This window comes from Porites lutea, chromosome 5 (genome assembly GCF_958299795.1).
Source record: "Porites lutea chromosome 5, jaPorLute2.1, whole genome shotgun sequence".
Classification (NCBI taxonomy): domain Eukaryota; kingdom Metazoa; phylum Cnidaria; class Anthozoa; order Scleractinia; family Poritidae; genus Porites; species Porites lutea.
The window spans coordinates 26,257,182-26,272,093 of record NC_133205.1 but is presented as its reverse complement, the minus strand read 5'-3'; the positions used below and the strand labels follow the sequence as shown (position 1 = coordinate 26,272,093).

At 40.4% G+C, this 14,912-nt stretch overlaps 1 protein-coding gene across 1 annotated transcript; it reads right to left on the bottom strand.

The window, feature by feature from the left end:
* Positions 1-978: 978 nt before the first annotated feature.
* Positions 979-13,850, bottom strand: LOC140937728 (uncharacterized). The gene is made up of 9 exons (XM_073387294.1): positions 12,729-13,850; positions 11,793-11,964; positions 9,118-9,379; positions 4,849-5,076; positions 3,886-4,140; positions 2,885-3,070; positions 2,331-2,453; positions 1,603-1,734; positions 979-1,385 (listed from the first exon to the last, which is right to left on the bottom strand). The coding sequence occupies exons 1-9, from the start codon at positions 13,564-13,566 to the stop codon at positions 1,194-1,196; spliced, it is 2,388 nt and encodes a 795-aa protein (XP_073243395.1). The 5' UTR covers positions 13,567-13,850; the 3' UTR covers positions 979-1,193.
* Positions 13,851-14,912: the final 1,062 nt, after the last annotated feature.

The following is a 14,912-nucleotide window of genomic DNA, read 5'->3' as shown; positions in this document are numbered from 1 at the left end:
GATACAATCTTCATTTTTACCGGTCTATGATGAAAGGGCAAAGTCTTGGACTGTCTTATAAACTGCTCAACGTTTGAGAAGAATTCCGACATTTTTATAATTGTCTGATAGCGAATAGCTAAGATGAGCCAATTTAGAAAAGATCTACTTTTTAGATTCAACCAATCGTTAGGCTGAACAATTAGAGCAGCAGCCGACTTAAGGCCATTAAAGAAATATGGACTTTTACCCAGCCTGAGAAAACAGCCGACATTTGGCGACGCTAGCACTGGCCATTTCCCCGCCAAATGACGTCTGAGAAACGAGCACAGAAAATCCATACTGATCACGTGTCCCTACCCAGATCTGGGTAGAGCTTCTGATTGGTTGAATCAAATTTCCCACGGCGGCACGACCAATCAGAAGCACTACCCAGATCTGCGCAGTGACGCGTCGTCAGTATGGAATTTCTGCGCTCGTTTCTCAGACGTCATTTGGCGGGGAAACCGTTGGTAGAGTTGCCAAATGTCTCCTGTTTTCTCAAACTTACTTTTACTTCTTACTTTCTATGTATAGCCATCTTAAAGATATACTTTTCCGTGAGGCACAAACAAGAAACTTTCAAACGTTTCAGCTACGCAGCTGCATTGATTACGTCTATAAACTAGTCAAGGACCTGATAACAAGACATAGAAAATGCAATTTATAACTAATAGAGGCGACCTTTTAAGACCAATTCGTTAATAGTGTTTATGGGGATTCATTGACTTTAACAGACAGTGGGGAGCTTAAGCAACGATGACGACGACTGACTTACGACGATGGCGAAAACGGCCATTAAAGTTGAAGTTAATTTACACTGTTTTAAATTTCATCGCTCTTATTCCTCGTCGTTCAATCTGTCAAATGTTGGTGAATTCTCCTGAGGCTAAATACCAGAGGCTGAATAATACTTCAAAAAAGAGAAGAAAATCGTTTTCCTGTTTTCACGTCCTCCACAAAAAGTAAAAATTAGGTGCTCTCAGGTCGTGGTCGTGCAAGGACGGAAAAAAAACGTATAAAAAAAAGGGTGATGCACGTACAAAAGTGTTGTTTGCTTATCTATTGCTTTTTTGCCGTTTTCGTTGCCGTCGTCGTCCCCAGCGTTGCTTAAACTCCCTATATTTAGTACTAGCTGATATATCAAAAACTCCTTTGAATCTTGATTGCCTTAATTACACGTAATGCCTGCTGCCTTCAAAATTCAGCTGAATGCCAGGTTTCTTTTCGTTACTCTTGGAAGCAGTTTTCTTGGGAGGTTTTAGGATAGTGGAACAGCCTTCTTTGTCGTGTTTCTTCACGCACTCGACATAATTATTGATGTGCTCCTCAAGGAAAGCAAGGGGTGACGATCCTTGAGACAGAACCTAGAAATATTAGGCGACAAAGGTCAGTTTGGAATTGTCAAAAATTCCCGGCCGAACTGAGACGGGAAATAAAACGAAAGAAATGAATTTTTCATTCATGAATCTCAATGCGATTTCTTTTTCCACAGCCTGCGTAGCTGGCGGAATTGTTCTTGCGCAGGTGAGAGAAGTCGCCATTCTCGTGAATATTATATTGTCTAAGCCAGAGTTACTATACCTGGTAATGGAAGTCCTTGAGGCTAAATTGTTTACCCAATTCTTTGGTTGCATGCTCTCTGGAGTGTAGAATTCCTAGCCTACCAACCATGTAGGCTGTTGCCTGTCCTGGCCAGCCCTGGTAACGAGTTACCTGTTAAAAAAGATAAAGGGTTGAACGTACAGTTTTCAGAGTGATCTCTTGGTGCAGTGAGGGGACAAAAACAAAAACAAAAAAAAAGACAAGCTGTGGAAATCCAGCAAGGAGGATCTTGGGACTGACTTAAGTGGTTTTAAATTTGAAAAGCAGTAGCAGGATGTAAAAAACCATGCAAAAACGAAGGCTCTCCAGCGAGGAATAGAACCCCTGGTAAATCGGTACGCTCGGTGAAAGTGTCCATGGCCGCGCCCTTCTTCACCACTGCTGTAGATTTGGCGGTCGAAAATGGACATGACAAGGTCACGGTTTGCTGTCACTATGAATCAAGCCCCCACGAATACCAATTCGAATGCCAGCCAAATACAGGCATTTACTTTTGCCATTATAAATAAACCTAAGATTTCGTGATCATCGTAGTCATCGTCAATCTAACATGTTTTTTTATTAGGGTCACGATCTTTAAATTCACTAGTATACATCCCTGATCCTTGTAGTCGTCATGGCAGTTACTGTGATCATCATTATCACGACCACCACCACCACCACCATCACTATCTTAATCGTCATCATCATCATCATTGTGTTCCTACCTCTTTATCAGTGAAGTCAGTGTTATCCCAAGCTTTATTCCTAAACATATTGATAGCTTCATCTCTCTTCATTCCTTTATAGTGCAGTCCTGTGTCCACAATGAGCCTCACGGCCCGCCAGATCTAGGTAATAGAAAAAAAAGGAATAGACTATTTTTTCTCCCTGGAAGCGACTCGCACTATTTTTGGCGCGAACCTGGCTACATTGAAACTATAGAGAGGCCTGTCTTAGCATGGAATCGGTTCCCAAATCCCCAGGCACTGTCACCTGGCTGACAGTAGAAATGGATGATTCTATACATTTATCCGTGTATTTTATTCATATTTCGACATTTGACTTTAATTCAGCTTCTATGGGAATCAATTAACGAATTAAAGGAAAAGAAATACAAATGTGGAAGCAATTTGTCTCCTGGCTAAGACCAAGGCTTTGCGGCAAGGAGCCAAGAATAGCCTTAATTTTGTAGGAACTGTCGAGGGACGCAGAATGCAAACAGCCATGCAGGCTGCCATGCTGCAACAAATCTGAGGTGTTGTTCTAAAGTTATACTTGCCTGCCATTTCAGCATTCCGTATTTCCTCATCGGTTCTTCATGATATACATCCGTGTCATCTGATATCAGGGGATTTTCAGCGTACAGAGCCCAGCCTTCAGTGAAGGCTGTGTAGTATGAGATGGAATCTAACCAACCAATCACACCGCCACAAGTGTCTTGGAAATGCTCCAGACTCCCTTGTCTCTAAATTGAATAATTGTATGTGTTGGGCTTTTAGAGAGAGGCCAACATAAATTCACTTAGTCTCCTAACAATAATAATAACATAAGATTGAGAGAAAAGGTAATGTCTATCAATAAAATGATCACCTAGCTAATAATTTGATCATTAAACAAATTATCTTAATTGACTCTTTAATCGATTAATTAATTAATCGATTAATTAATCAATTAATTAATTGATTGATTGAATTGATTCAAATTGATTGATTAATTGATTCTTGTATAGAGATGAGTCTGGAGAATTTGGATGTCCGCGATATTTAGGCTGCCTGAAGGTCCAGGTTACCACCGACGGAATCTCTGGTCTCTGAAAGCAGTATTTTTTTTCATACATCTCTGGGCATTGAAAAAGCAAAGGGCGCACTGCTCTAAGCTAGAAGACTTTGGGGAATGTGACAGTTAGTCATTACCACGCCCTCTGTAGTCATAAACCATATTGTTTATTGAAAACAGTGGCCGGCATTAACTTTGTAGCTGTTTATATGGTAACATTATTGCTCCAGGCGTGTGACAGGGCACCATTCGGAGAGAAATTCATCCAGAAAGATAGCCTGTTATAAAACTGAAAACACTTCACGAAGTAGTGTGGAATAATCGATGAAATTAAACCAAATGCCTTACCACAATTGGGGTTGGGGGACACTTCATGATGTTTATCATGAGCATGCAATTCTTGGTGTTTTTAACACGAAAAGGAAATATCCATTTAATTCATGAGTTATACAACTGACTAAACAGGCCTTTTTAGAAGTTATTTCTTAGGATTTCACTCAGTACCTGCAGATGATGTCCCGGTCGAGCTTCGTGTGCTCCTATGGTCCACTCGGAAGACTTAGGGCCTAGATTGCTCAAGAAGAAGGGAATGTTATAATACGCAGTCGTCAAACACATCGGATCGCTTCGTTGGTAGCTCTGAGCGGCGTTGGAGGGGTTAAAGTCTGGCTTTAAGTCAATTGGGCAGTTTGGTGTCGAATGCTTATCCCCAGCGAAGTAAAACATGTCAACTATTTTGGGGTATAGCAAGCTCATTGCCTGAAAAAGAACAGATTTGAACATGAAAACCAAAGTCTACTTATCGCTGCTTTCCTCATCAGAATTTGCTAAGGTTAAGTGTCCGATCCAAAATAGTCCGCAGCAATCGTAGCCGCCTAAACGGTTGTCATTTTTAACGGTCAATGCCACCACTAGAAACCAAGTCTTAGGTCATGATAGATGTAATATATTCTCTGGATCAAGTTAAGTTACAAGGTGTGGCAAATGATAGGTTTTTGAGTTGTCTTAAAAAGACCGACGTTGAAGTTTAGGAGAGAGATTAGGATACGAAAGGTCCGAGGTCGAGGTCCGGGTTCGACCCTGGGTAGCAATTTTCTTTCTTTTTAATAGTAACACTCAATAATAGGTCAAAAATTGTCTAAGTGTCTTAAAAATGGCAGCCACCGTTCACGAAAGGGCCAACTGCATCGGAGCCTGAGGGGCGACATTATATTGAGCCAACGGTCAGACGGAGTTATAGATGCAACAAGAACTGTTATTTTATGGTAGGATTTCCAGCTGATCGCAAGCTATCACAAATTAACGTCGATTTTTCTTCTCTTTGTAATAGTTTTGAGTTAGAACCGGAACAAAAAGCACAGTGAGCTATTTCGTCTGCACTAAAATTGAAAAAAAAAATGGCAATAATCTTGAACTGTGTCGAAAAGGAGATCGTGTAGCTAAGGAAACAGCGCTTGCAGCTTTTACCATTCTAGCCTCATTAAACCATCCTTGAATGGCCTTCCATCTCATGGGACAATATTTTTTGGCTCCCTCAATAGTGCTGCATCGAGCATGTGCCTGGGCATCTGACTCATTTGGAGGAAAAGGTACTTTATTAAAGTAATTATCCGGCGAATCCAGCAACTGCCGGAATTCCATAATGGCTTCTGTCTCGTTGCTTTTGCCAGTAACTTTCTTTGCTGCCTCCACTGCCTAGAGAAGAACAGGAGAAAAAAATACATAGTCTACAGCTGTTTTAACTTGAACCACTCGTAAATTACGCATGCATAACCAAAGTAATAGACCTTTTTACGATACGGCGGCCATATTGAATTAATTAGATTTAAGGAGCATTATTGGATGCCCAGGGGGGCATGAGCACGATCCGATATACTCGCTCAGTATTTACCTACGCTTTTTGGGCCAATTTGCCTTTAACTTTTCCTAGAAAAAGATTTTAATGGAAAAAAAGATCGTTCTGCCGTGTTTGGATGTAATGATGATCTCCTTTTTCCCGAGAAATATAATGTGAAGTTCTCTTTTTGCCCGAAAAGCGCGAGTAAACACTGAGCGAGTGCCCTCCTAGGCATACCACGGATAATACTTCAATATGGCCACCGTATCGGTAAAAAGGTCTATGATCCTAGCTTTTACAAATCAGATAAGTGACTTAGGCGATGCACGCGTAGGACAACTCGTGGATGAAGTTACAAATGATGTCGTTTTGTTTCTGACTGGTTTAGAAAGTGGTGGGAGATTTCTCCTGGCCAATCAGAAAGAGTCTTTTTCGTGATGTAGTGCAGACTATCAATCCAAACATCAGCAGTCTTAGTTTCTCTCCATGTGAATCAACAGAAGGCCAATTCTTTCCTAGTAGTTCTTTTTAAAGTTTTGTCGTACTACAGTGGAACCTCGATTTAACGAATAGGCTTTTGTACATTATGCTTTTGCTTCCCCACTAAAATGCTCCACCTTAATGCTCCATTTTTCCCACTAAAATGCTCGGTCTCCCCAAAAAAGTCACTAAAATGCTCGGATAATGCTCATTATACAAACGGTTTTTTGAATTAATTTCAAAGTTTACACTTACAAAACGTGCAAGTGTTGCAAGTAACAACGACAACGTGTAAAAGTTCATAAATACAGCCAAAAAACCAGCTGTATTAGGTTTTTTGTGAATTTTGAGTTTTAGTCTTCATTTTCTTTAAAAACGCAGGAGCTCGTGGGGCATGGACTCCTGAAAAAAGTTAATTTCTATTTTATTTTCTCGGAATAATTAATTTTCCGGGAAAATGCCACTAAAATACTCGAATAATGCTCAATGCTTTTGCCTCACTAAAACGCTCGAAAAAATGCTAGCATAATGTACAAAAGCCTATTAAGGGACCGGTCATTATTTATCGCCTGGGGGGGGGGGGGGGGGGGGCGGAGGATTTTGGGCTAAACACGATGAAATTTAGCCGATCCCCCCTTTAAATGTTATTTTATTGAAATGATCCCCCCTCATAACTATATATAACTTTCGTGATCCCCCCCCCATGTCTTTGTACCCATATTCACCTTTCGACGTGTATATTTAGTGTTTTAAACGTTCATATACAGGTAGTATTTCTAACTATGATGTACTTACAGCATAATAAAGCCGTTATCGCGCAGTCTTTTTTTAAAAGTGTTTCTTGATCCGTGTCTTTTTCTAGTCTGGATCCAGACATCTGAATTCAGTTTACATACAAGCAATCTTGCTTAAAACTGCAAAGTGCTTGAAACTGCAATCAGTGCTTGAAACTGCAAAGTTACTTTTTTTAGAGTGCCAAATAGCAGTCCGCCAAGTCCCTATCAGCAGGTCATATTTAGCGACAATTCGGCCATCTGGAAGGGCTAGGATCGGCCACTGTTCCTGTCTCCTTTTTTATTTTCATCTATAGTGTAATAGATCAGCCTTTGTAGCTTTGCTCACATTTTTATAATTTTTTTTTGTTCTTTTTTTTGTTTGTTTTCTTTTTGTTTTCCCTTTTTTTTTTTCATCCAGTGTTTGCTTGTACAGTAACTTCAGCTATTTGGTCATCTGGTACAAAAGTTAAAACTGGCTTACGAACAGTTGACTGTTCATCGAGATCAGCAATGACAAGATCATCTTCGCTATCCTCGTCATCATCTAACTCCGTATCTGATTCTTCACTCTCTTCCTCACTGCTGGACAACTCATTCCCGTTAATTGCCTGGACTTCTCTGTCGATAGTAATGGTAGCGAATTGCCTTTATCTTGTCCAGCTTTATACCAACAGTGGTCAGGCCATGTTCCTTAAGGTACCGGGTCGAGCTGTCTCACCTTCAGCTTTTCAACTTTGCCATTCTCAATAAGTATGCCCCACTGGTAGTCCTTGTATGTTAGTTCCTCTTCTAACCCTTTTTTCTCCTTAACCTCTCTTGTTCCAATATCCTTCCTGATGTTGATATAATTTAGATGGCCTAGGTATTCAATGACATGCTTTTCCTCGACACTATAGGTTGCACAGAAAGCAGCGATGGTATTTGGATTGCCCGCAGAGATGGCGTTTTGTTCGTACAAGTCCTTCAGACATTTCCTCGGTTGATAATCGTCTGGAGCACGACCTGTTGTCGGCGTTTCGTACACATCCATAAAGTGCCCGGGATTTTGCTTGTCTGGCACAGGCTGAGGGATTCTTTCTGTTACTGGTCCCACCCATCTGTTGTTGGTACACCAGGAACAGAGTGTGGAGCTTGCATCGCTTTGCTTATTGCAGGCATCCCGACAAAATTCAAAAAAGAGCTCTCCTCGGACGTAGTGGTCCTCAATAAAACTCTCTATTTTACTAAGATATGCCGCACCGGGTATTTCGGCCTTACTGTTTTCTGAAGCATTTCGGTACGTATTTAACTCAGAAAAAAACAAACAAACACGCTTTTTACAATGTTTCAGTTATCAGAAGTTTATATAGTTCACAATTTAGAATTCACCTGTCATGTTTAAAGATGAATATTAGCTAAGTTATGAGCATGTTATAAAAGGAAAAATATAAAAGCGTTAAAACAAAGCTTTCTCGATATAAATTGAAATGCACACATTCGCCAGTGTGACAGACTTCCGTTTTTTAAATAAAGTTGTGTTAGAACAAATTAAGATTGCAAATGCTATCATCTTCCAGCAGAATGGGCACATTTATGTTGTATGCTTTCAAACTGGCATTGTTCAAGCAGATTTGAGTGGTCCCCCCTCTGAATCCTTCCAAAATTTTCAGTGATCCCCCCCTTTTGGGCTCTCAGTTACGACTGATCCCCCTCTCTGTTCTCCTAAAAATCAAGTGATCCCCCCCAAAATCCTCCGACCCCCCCCAGGTGATAAATAATGACCGGTCCCTAACGAACCTCTGTATAACGAAGTCCTCGGGATAACGAACGTTTTTTTTTTCAGCCCGGCCAAAATTAAAGTAAAATATATGGAACAGAACCTCGATTTAACGAAATCCTCGCTATAACAAACACTAAGAATCCAGAAGTGCGATCGTAAAATATACTTCAATGATATTTAACTGTCAACATTTGATAAACGATGAAAGCTAAACAGACCAACAAGGATAAAACGGATATAAACAAGGACAAAGGTAGTTTTAAGCAGTTTTTTTGCCTGTTCTTGAGTTTCTACTGCCGTAGCTATATACAGCTCGGTACAGAGACATAGGCATTAAAGAACAAATGTTATTACAGTAATTGTTCATTAGCGGAAATGCTGGGTTTTGTAAAATAATTATTAACTTTACCTCGATATAACGAACATTTTGATAGTTTCTTCGAAAATTCGTTAAATCGAGGTGTTCCATGTAACGAACCCTCGATAAAACGAACAAATTTCCCTAGTCCCTCGGCGCTTCCTTAAATCGAGTTTCCACTGTACTTGTATAACTTTTACATTTACAACAAGAAATAATCAACAAATTGCATACAGATACTTCGAGAAAGGTTGTCGGAAAAAAAGTGCACGCGACAATCCCGAAATGTAATATGGGATATGATCAATACACTGTTCCTGACACTGTAGCTGTCGAACCTACTTTTGTTGCTTTCCTTTAGCACTCGCAAACATACGTCCATGGCCTCTCCTGCCATTCTTTCAAATTTCTTTGAAGAACAGTGAACTCAAAACTACCCACAATACTTTTCGGGATTGTCGCGTGCACTTTTTCCGACAACCTTTCTCGAAATAGCTGTATATAAATGTGTTCATCTTGTGCTCACCTGTGGATAAAGCTTGTTCAACTGCTTTTGTCCTAACTCGAAGACGTGATCCGGCTTCATCTCATTAGTAGTGAAATATGGCATTATCCATTTAGCGTACGCCATTTTACCATCCAACATTTCACCAGTGGGCAGCTTTTTGTTGGTAGGCCAAGACTTATTTGCTTTGCCATCAACCCAGACATGATCCAGTGGTAGGGTGGCTAATCCGCTGGACACGTTACTTGGAACACAATGACGCTGATGATCTTGCTCAAGATATCTGTGAAAATAGTGATAACTTTTGCTCATTGAAAAAATTCAAAACTAAGAACTTGTTCAATCATATGAACGGCGCAAATGCAATCGTAAGAGAAGCACACGCAGAAGCCATCCCACGTGTCTTGAGCAACATCCATACAAACGCTAGGACAAGCAACGACGCAGAAAAAGGAAAATTTTCTATTTTTTGGCGTCGGCGCTTGGACCTGCGTTTGAGCTGGAATTCGCATTGCACAGCTGATGTGAAATGGGACTATGCGAAAACAAGGGCGAACACCAGGGCTCACAGAGTTCTTCGAAGGCCGATTAGTATTAACCTAACCCGGGGTTTAGTTTTCTATAATTTTTTTAGGCCGTCCAATCATCAAGCTGTCGACAAACTGAATTAAACTGAATTTGCTTTTTTGCGCTTCGCACTAATCTTAATCCAGCTTTGAAGTACCCGGTTAAGGTGTAAAAATGCTCGTCAGTCGATATAAATTGTAGCCGTTATGGTGTAGAGCCCATCTCGTCAGCTCCAGGCGATATACTCTTTCTTTACGAAAAGAGTTCCGAATTGGAAAGTTGCTGCTGTCAGGTTTCTTGTTTGCTAGCGAAATATCATCCTCGGAGACCCAGGGGCAGTCAGTCGGGCCGGGAGAAAAGGCGCGACGAAAGTTTTCAAGCACAGGCGGAAGAGCCCTTGGGTACCGACTCTCACCGGACCATTTCCAAACGGTCAAGTGAATGCTGGCTCCTGATTGGGCACAAAAAATGCTTTGTATTATTGTGCCCAATCGGTGAACAGTTTCTCGTGAGTTCTTTTCGTGAGTTCGTACACGATGGGTATTATGTCGCCACAGTTGCCCGGTTCGTTCACCAAGCTTGTGCGTACAAGGGAAACTTCCATTTTCTACTTTCCTAACCAGAAACGAAGGACCTACCGATGAGTCGAAAAACGTTTCGGATGCTATCAGCAGGAACAATTCATTTTGCACTGAGAAAATTCTGTTTCTGACGGATCACAATGTATCGTAAATAATCAGATAATAGGAAGTTTAAGATGCGGCGGCGACGAGATATAAAAAAGCAATAGCTTGACAAGGCAAAACAACAACTTTGCACGTGCATCACGCATTTTGCAGATTTCTTTGCCGTCACTGCACGACTACCACGTGAAGATGCCTAATTTCAGGTTTTGTGAAGGAGGTAAACAAACAATGACAAAATTTTCTTTCTCTTTATGAACTTGGATATGGTTGATAGAAAATCAGCTCCAGAAGAGTTCGCTTGCATTTGACAAAGTAAGCGAGTTGGGATAATCACGATAGAGACTGGAAAAATGTGAATTCACTTTTCATGCGACGTTTTCGTGGCTGTCAGCTGTCGTGGAATCTTAAACTCCTTAAGATTTACGAAGGCATGATCGATGCAAGTGTGAATACCTGTTGTAAGCTCAAGCTTGTATTTTTGGAAAAGCGTCTTTAGTTTTCGGGTAGACAGTGGTAGTCTTTACACTAGAGCCTAAATAAGCTAAGAAATATTTCAAGACAAGTAAATTTTAATTACTTCAAGTAAAATAAAGCTTCACACACAACCGATTCTTTTTTACTTCAGGTTATTTTCCCACGCAACAAAATTAAGATTGATTGACATGTCTCGCCTTTCTCAAAGCTCAAGAAACCGCAAAACCGCAAGTCAGCTAAGTAAGTCATAAGGATGGTTTTCAAGTCGCTTGAAACTTTCTTGAATCGTTTCGTTTCAGCTTTCCGACTTTAATGAGATGCAAAGCAAAGTTACTTGAGATTTTACTTAGGCCTTCACACACGAATTTTTGGTTAAGTAAAACTTAGCGGCTCTTAAGTCTTACTTAACAGCCTAGTGTAAAGACAACCAACCAGTATTTTGAAATAAAGTGTTTATATCAAACTGAAAGTTTCCTGACTGCGTGCATTTGTTTGGTGCATGAGCCAGACAAGCCGTGATCGAGTCAATAGCTGTCGCTTCGTGTACGAACTCACGAAAAGAACTCAGGAGATGCTGTTCCCCGATTGGGCACAATAATACAAAGCATTTTTTGTGCCCAATCAGGAGCCAGCATTCACTTGACCGTTTGGAAATGGTCCGGTGAGAGTCGGTACCCAGGGGCTTTTCCGCCTGTGCTTGAAAACTGACTGACTGCCCCTGGGTCTCCGAGGCTGGCGAAATATGTACTGACTAAAAAATTGTATACATGCATGTTTAAATAACCGAATCGCCAACTGAGTTTCTGGTCTTCAAGCTCATTAGAGAGGTTGGCTGGTCAGAGGTTTGATTATTGGGGCCGAACTTTTTTTTTCGCTGCATTATATTTAATCTTGCAAGCTAAGTTTTCTCCCGGAGAGGTGGGGGGGCGGGGGAGGGGGTAAATAGAGCTGCAAGAAATAGCGTACTACCTGAGTAACTGACTCATAGGTTTTCCGAAATATTCCACGAGATAATCGTCTAAAGATTCCTTGACAGATTTACCACCATGTTCCTTTTTCCATGTTGTATTCATTTCTTCTGTTATGTCGGAGAAGTAACCTTCGTCGAGGACTTTTCGTAAGTACTCTTCTTCTAAGACACCTTTGAAAAACAAAATGCCATGAAATTTGGACGCACGCAGTTTAATTTTATACGATTATAACGGGTCAGAGAAAGATAAATTTTGCAAAGTCATTAAAAACACCATGTGTTCCAGACGGATCAGTGTTTTATTTCCATTCATAAGTTTAACCCGTTTGCTCTTGGAGACTTTTTCCTAACAACGCCAATTGAAGCCATCCCATTGAAGTCTAGCACTGCGTTGGCTTAGCTTTGATTCCTGGTGCAATAAAGGAAATACTTTCTTTCCTCCTCGTATCATTCTCGTATGTAAATTTCCCTTTGAGTATCTCTGGTTTTTGAATCGCGTGCATGACTGAAAAACAGCCACTTCCTTGTTGAACTGATTACAACTGATGACGTCACAAGTGGTATATATGTAAATATAACTTATAGAAAGAAAAAAAAGACGCAATATACAGCTGAGATTTCAAGTTTTAAAGGGCTTATTGTTTACACTTCTACTTTCCTTAAAAACTCCTGTAGGATTATCTTTGCTCCCCATAATTGCAAAACAACCCGCGGCACGGCTAACCGCGATGGCATACTTTAGTATTCATAGAATAACAACAGGACTAACGCAAATACAACTTCATGCTTCACTTCACCCGAACTGTATGTTTACACTGTAAGAAAACTTAGTCACTAGAGCTCTAGAAATCTATGGTTTTATGATGAGAAAGCGTATCATCAATTCTACGGTAAAAAATGATCATCGAAGCATCAATCTGATATCGAAAGCTCACCTGTTTCGTTCTTCATAGCGATTTGTAGATTTAACGACCTTATTGCATTCGCTGATCCTACGCATGCCTCCTGATTGTATACCATTCCATGGAATTTTCCCATCATTACATTTTTCTTGTACTGCAAAATACCTTCTTCGTGACTTTTCAGCTTCTCTTCAATCAGTTTCACGTCTTCCAAGTTTCCAGGCTTCAGTCTCTTCAGCATGGAAGACAAATGTTTACCACCACTGCAGATCGCTTGTTTGTAACAAAAAAATGTTGGCCCCATCATCCAGTGTCCGGTGTAATAGTTCATGTCATAGGGCTGTCCGAACACTGTCTTAAGAAAATGCTTGAGCTGTGAGAGAGCTTTCCTCTCCCGAGGTTTCAGTTTTTTATTATCTACTTTCGTTTCGTCGACCTCTTTCAGTAGCTTCCATGCGGCGTCGGTGACTTGTTTAATGTATTCTGGTTTTGGGTTATAGGCAGTGTACATCTTCTTGATCTCATCTCGGGTCGCTTTAGGGTCATTCGGCGTCTGGAAGGGGTTATTCTTGTAATAGCTCTTCTTCGTACGCTGCAGAATGTCGTCCAGCCCAATTCGTTTGGCTTCCTCGGAATATTCACAAAAAGATGCTAAGGTCTGCTCGCCCGGTCGCCCAGGATGATCATCGCAACCTTTCTTTTTGGACGCCAGAGCAATCAGCACAATTCCTATGATTAGAACCACGACTGCAACGACGACAAGGACGATGAAAATGATGCTACTCTTTGAAATCGTGGATGACTTATTCCCACGGTATTTTAGGTTGTCCTCAGCCATCATGCCGCGAGCCTCATCTGGTTTACCTGACATGGCTATTCAGAGGTTTGTGCTTGAGTTTTGGTCAGCAAAAAATAATATGACAGTAGTCTCTGTGTTGCGTGCTCTTTCAAAGTTCTGTCTCGTTTAACCAACACCCTATATTAGGTACAATTAGTCACTCAACCGGGAGACGTACACACTCGAGTCAACAAAATTTGCATTTTTCCGGACCAGTCAACTTTAACACTGCAGGTTTCCTTTCGCTAACAAAAAATGGGGTAGATACCATAGAACAGAACCAGAAGGAAAGCATCTATGAACCAGAAGAAGAAAGTGCGACGTTTGAATCTTATTACTCCGAAAACCGTGCGCATGAGAGTCAAACAGGGAAGAAACAGACGTATTTCTAAACTGCAGGAATGGCGTATTATACTCTCTTAGACTGCAATCAAATTGTAATCAGCAAGCAAATAGGTTTTTCCCGTTGTCTCAGTTGTCTATTAGCACCTACTAGATACTGGAACAAGCTTGGGGACAAGGTCCAACAGATGTTATGCGGATATTGTTCTTTATGTAATATATCAAACATGAGATGCAGTGTTTCATCACCAGATGAAACACCGAGAAGAGAGTTGAAAATACGACGCGCAGCGGAGTATTTTTGACGAACTTCGAGGTGTTTCATGTGATGATGAAACACTGTGTCGAATGTTTGATATTTCTTCTCAAACAAAATCATTTTTGAAGGAGAAATTAAGGATGCAAATACTAAGCAGTGTTTCATCCGATTTCCAAACACTCATTAAACATTAATTTCCTTGTATTTTCTTAATGAATTATTAATGAGTTTGAGAACATTTAATAAAGAAGAGGCAGAACTGTAGATTATGATCATTCAAATAGTGTCTAAGATGATACTATTTGAATAATCACAATAATCTTAATACAATGTCAAGAAAGCGTTGCGCGAATCAAAGTTTTAGTGGTACCAGGAGGTTATTAACAGTTTTAAAATAAGAACTTGTCTTATCTAGCCACGATTATATCCGGAACAGCGACTAACAAAAGTTTTGGTATCAATTCATCTATTGTGGTAGAAAAGGAAGAAATTGCCTTGCATCAATATTGTATCGAACTGGAATTTAAAAAAACTCAGGCATGTCAAGACATGGGTCACCTCATAATTTGCATAATTTGGCGAAGTGGAATTTGAATGTTTTGATCAGTCGTCATGAAACTTGGCCGTAAACAGTTTTAGCTCGGTAGCCTTAACCATAGTTAATTGAGTGGAATGGTTATGAAACCCGTCAGACTCCTTTGTTATATGTTTTTGTGGACCTGAAAGTGCACAACGTTCAAAAGAATTCCTATCATTTTGATTGTATTGACCAATAAAA

Bases quoted from the DNA above. Each gene is read 5' to 3' on its own strand.
- LOC140937728 (XM_073387294.1), bottom strand. From the start codon at position 13,566: ATGTCAGGTAAACCAGATGAGGCTCGCGGCATGATGGCTGAGGACAAC. The intron at 9,380-11,792 runs GTAGTACGCTAT...CTATTTTCACAG, and splicing joins CCTATGAGTCAGTTACTCAG to ATATCTTGAGCAAGATCATC. The intron at 4,141-4,848 runs GTAAAAGCTGCA...GTTCTTTTTCAG, and splicing joins GGTTTAATGAGGCTAGAATG to GCAATGAGCTTGCTATACCC.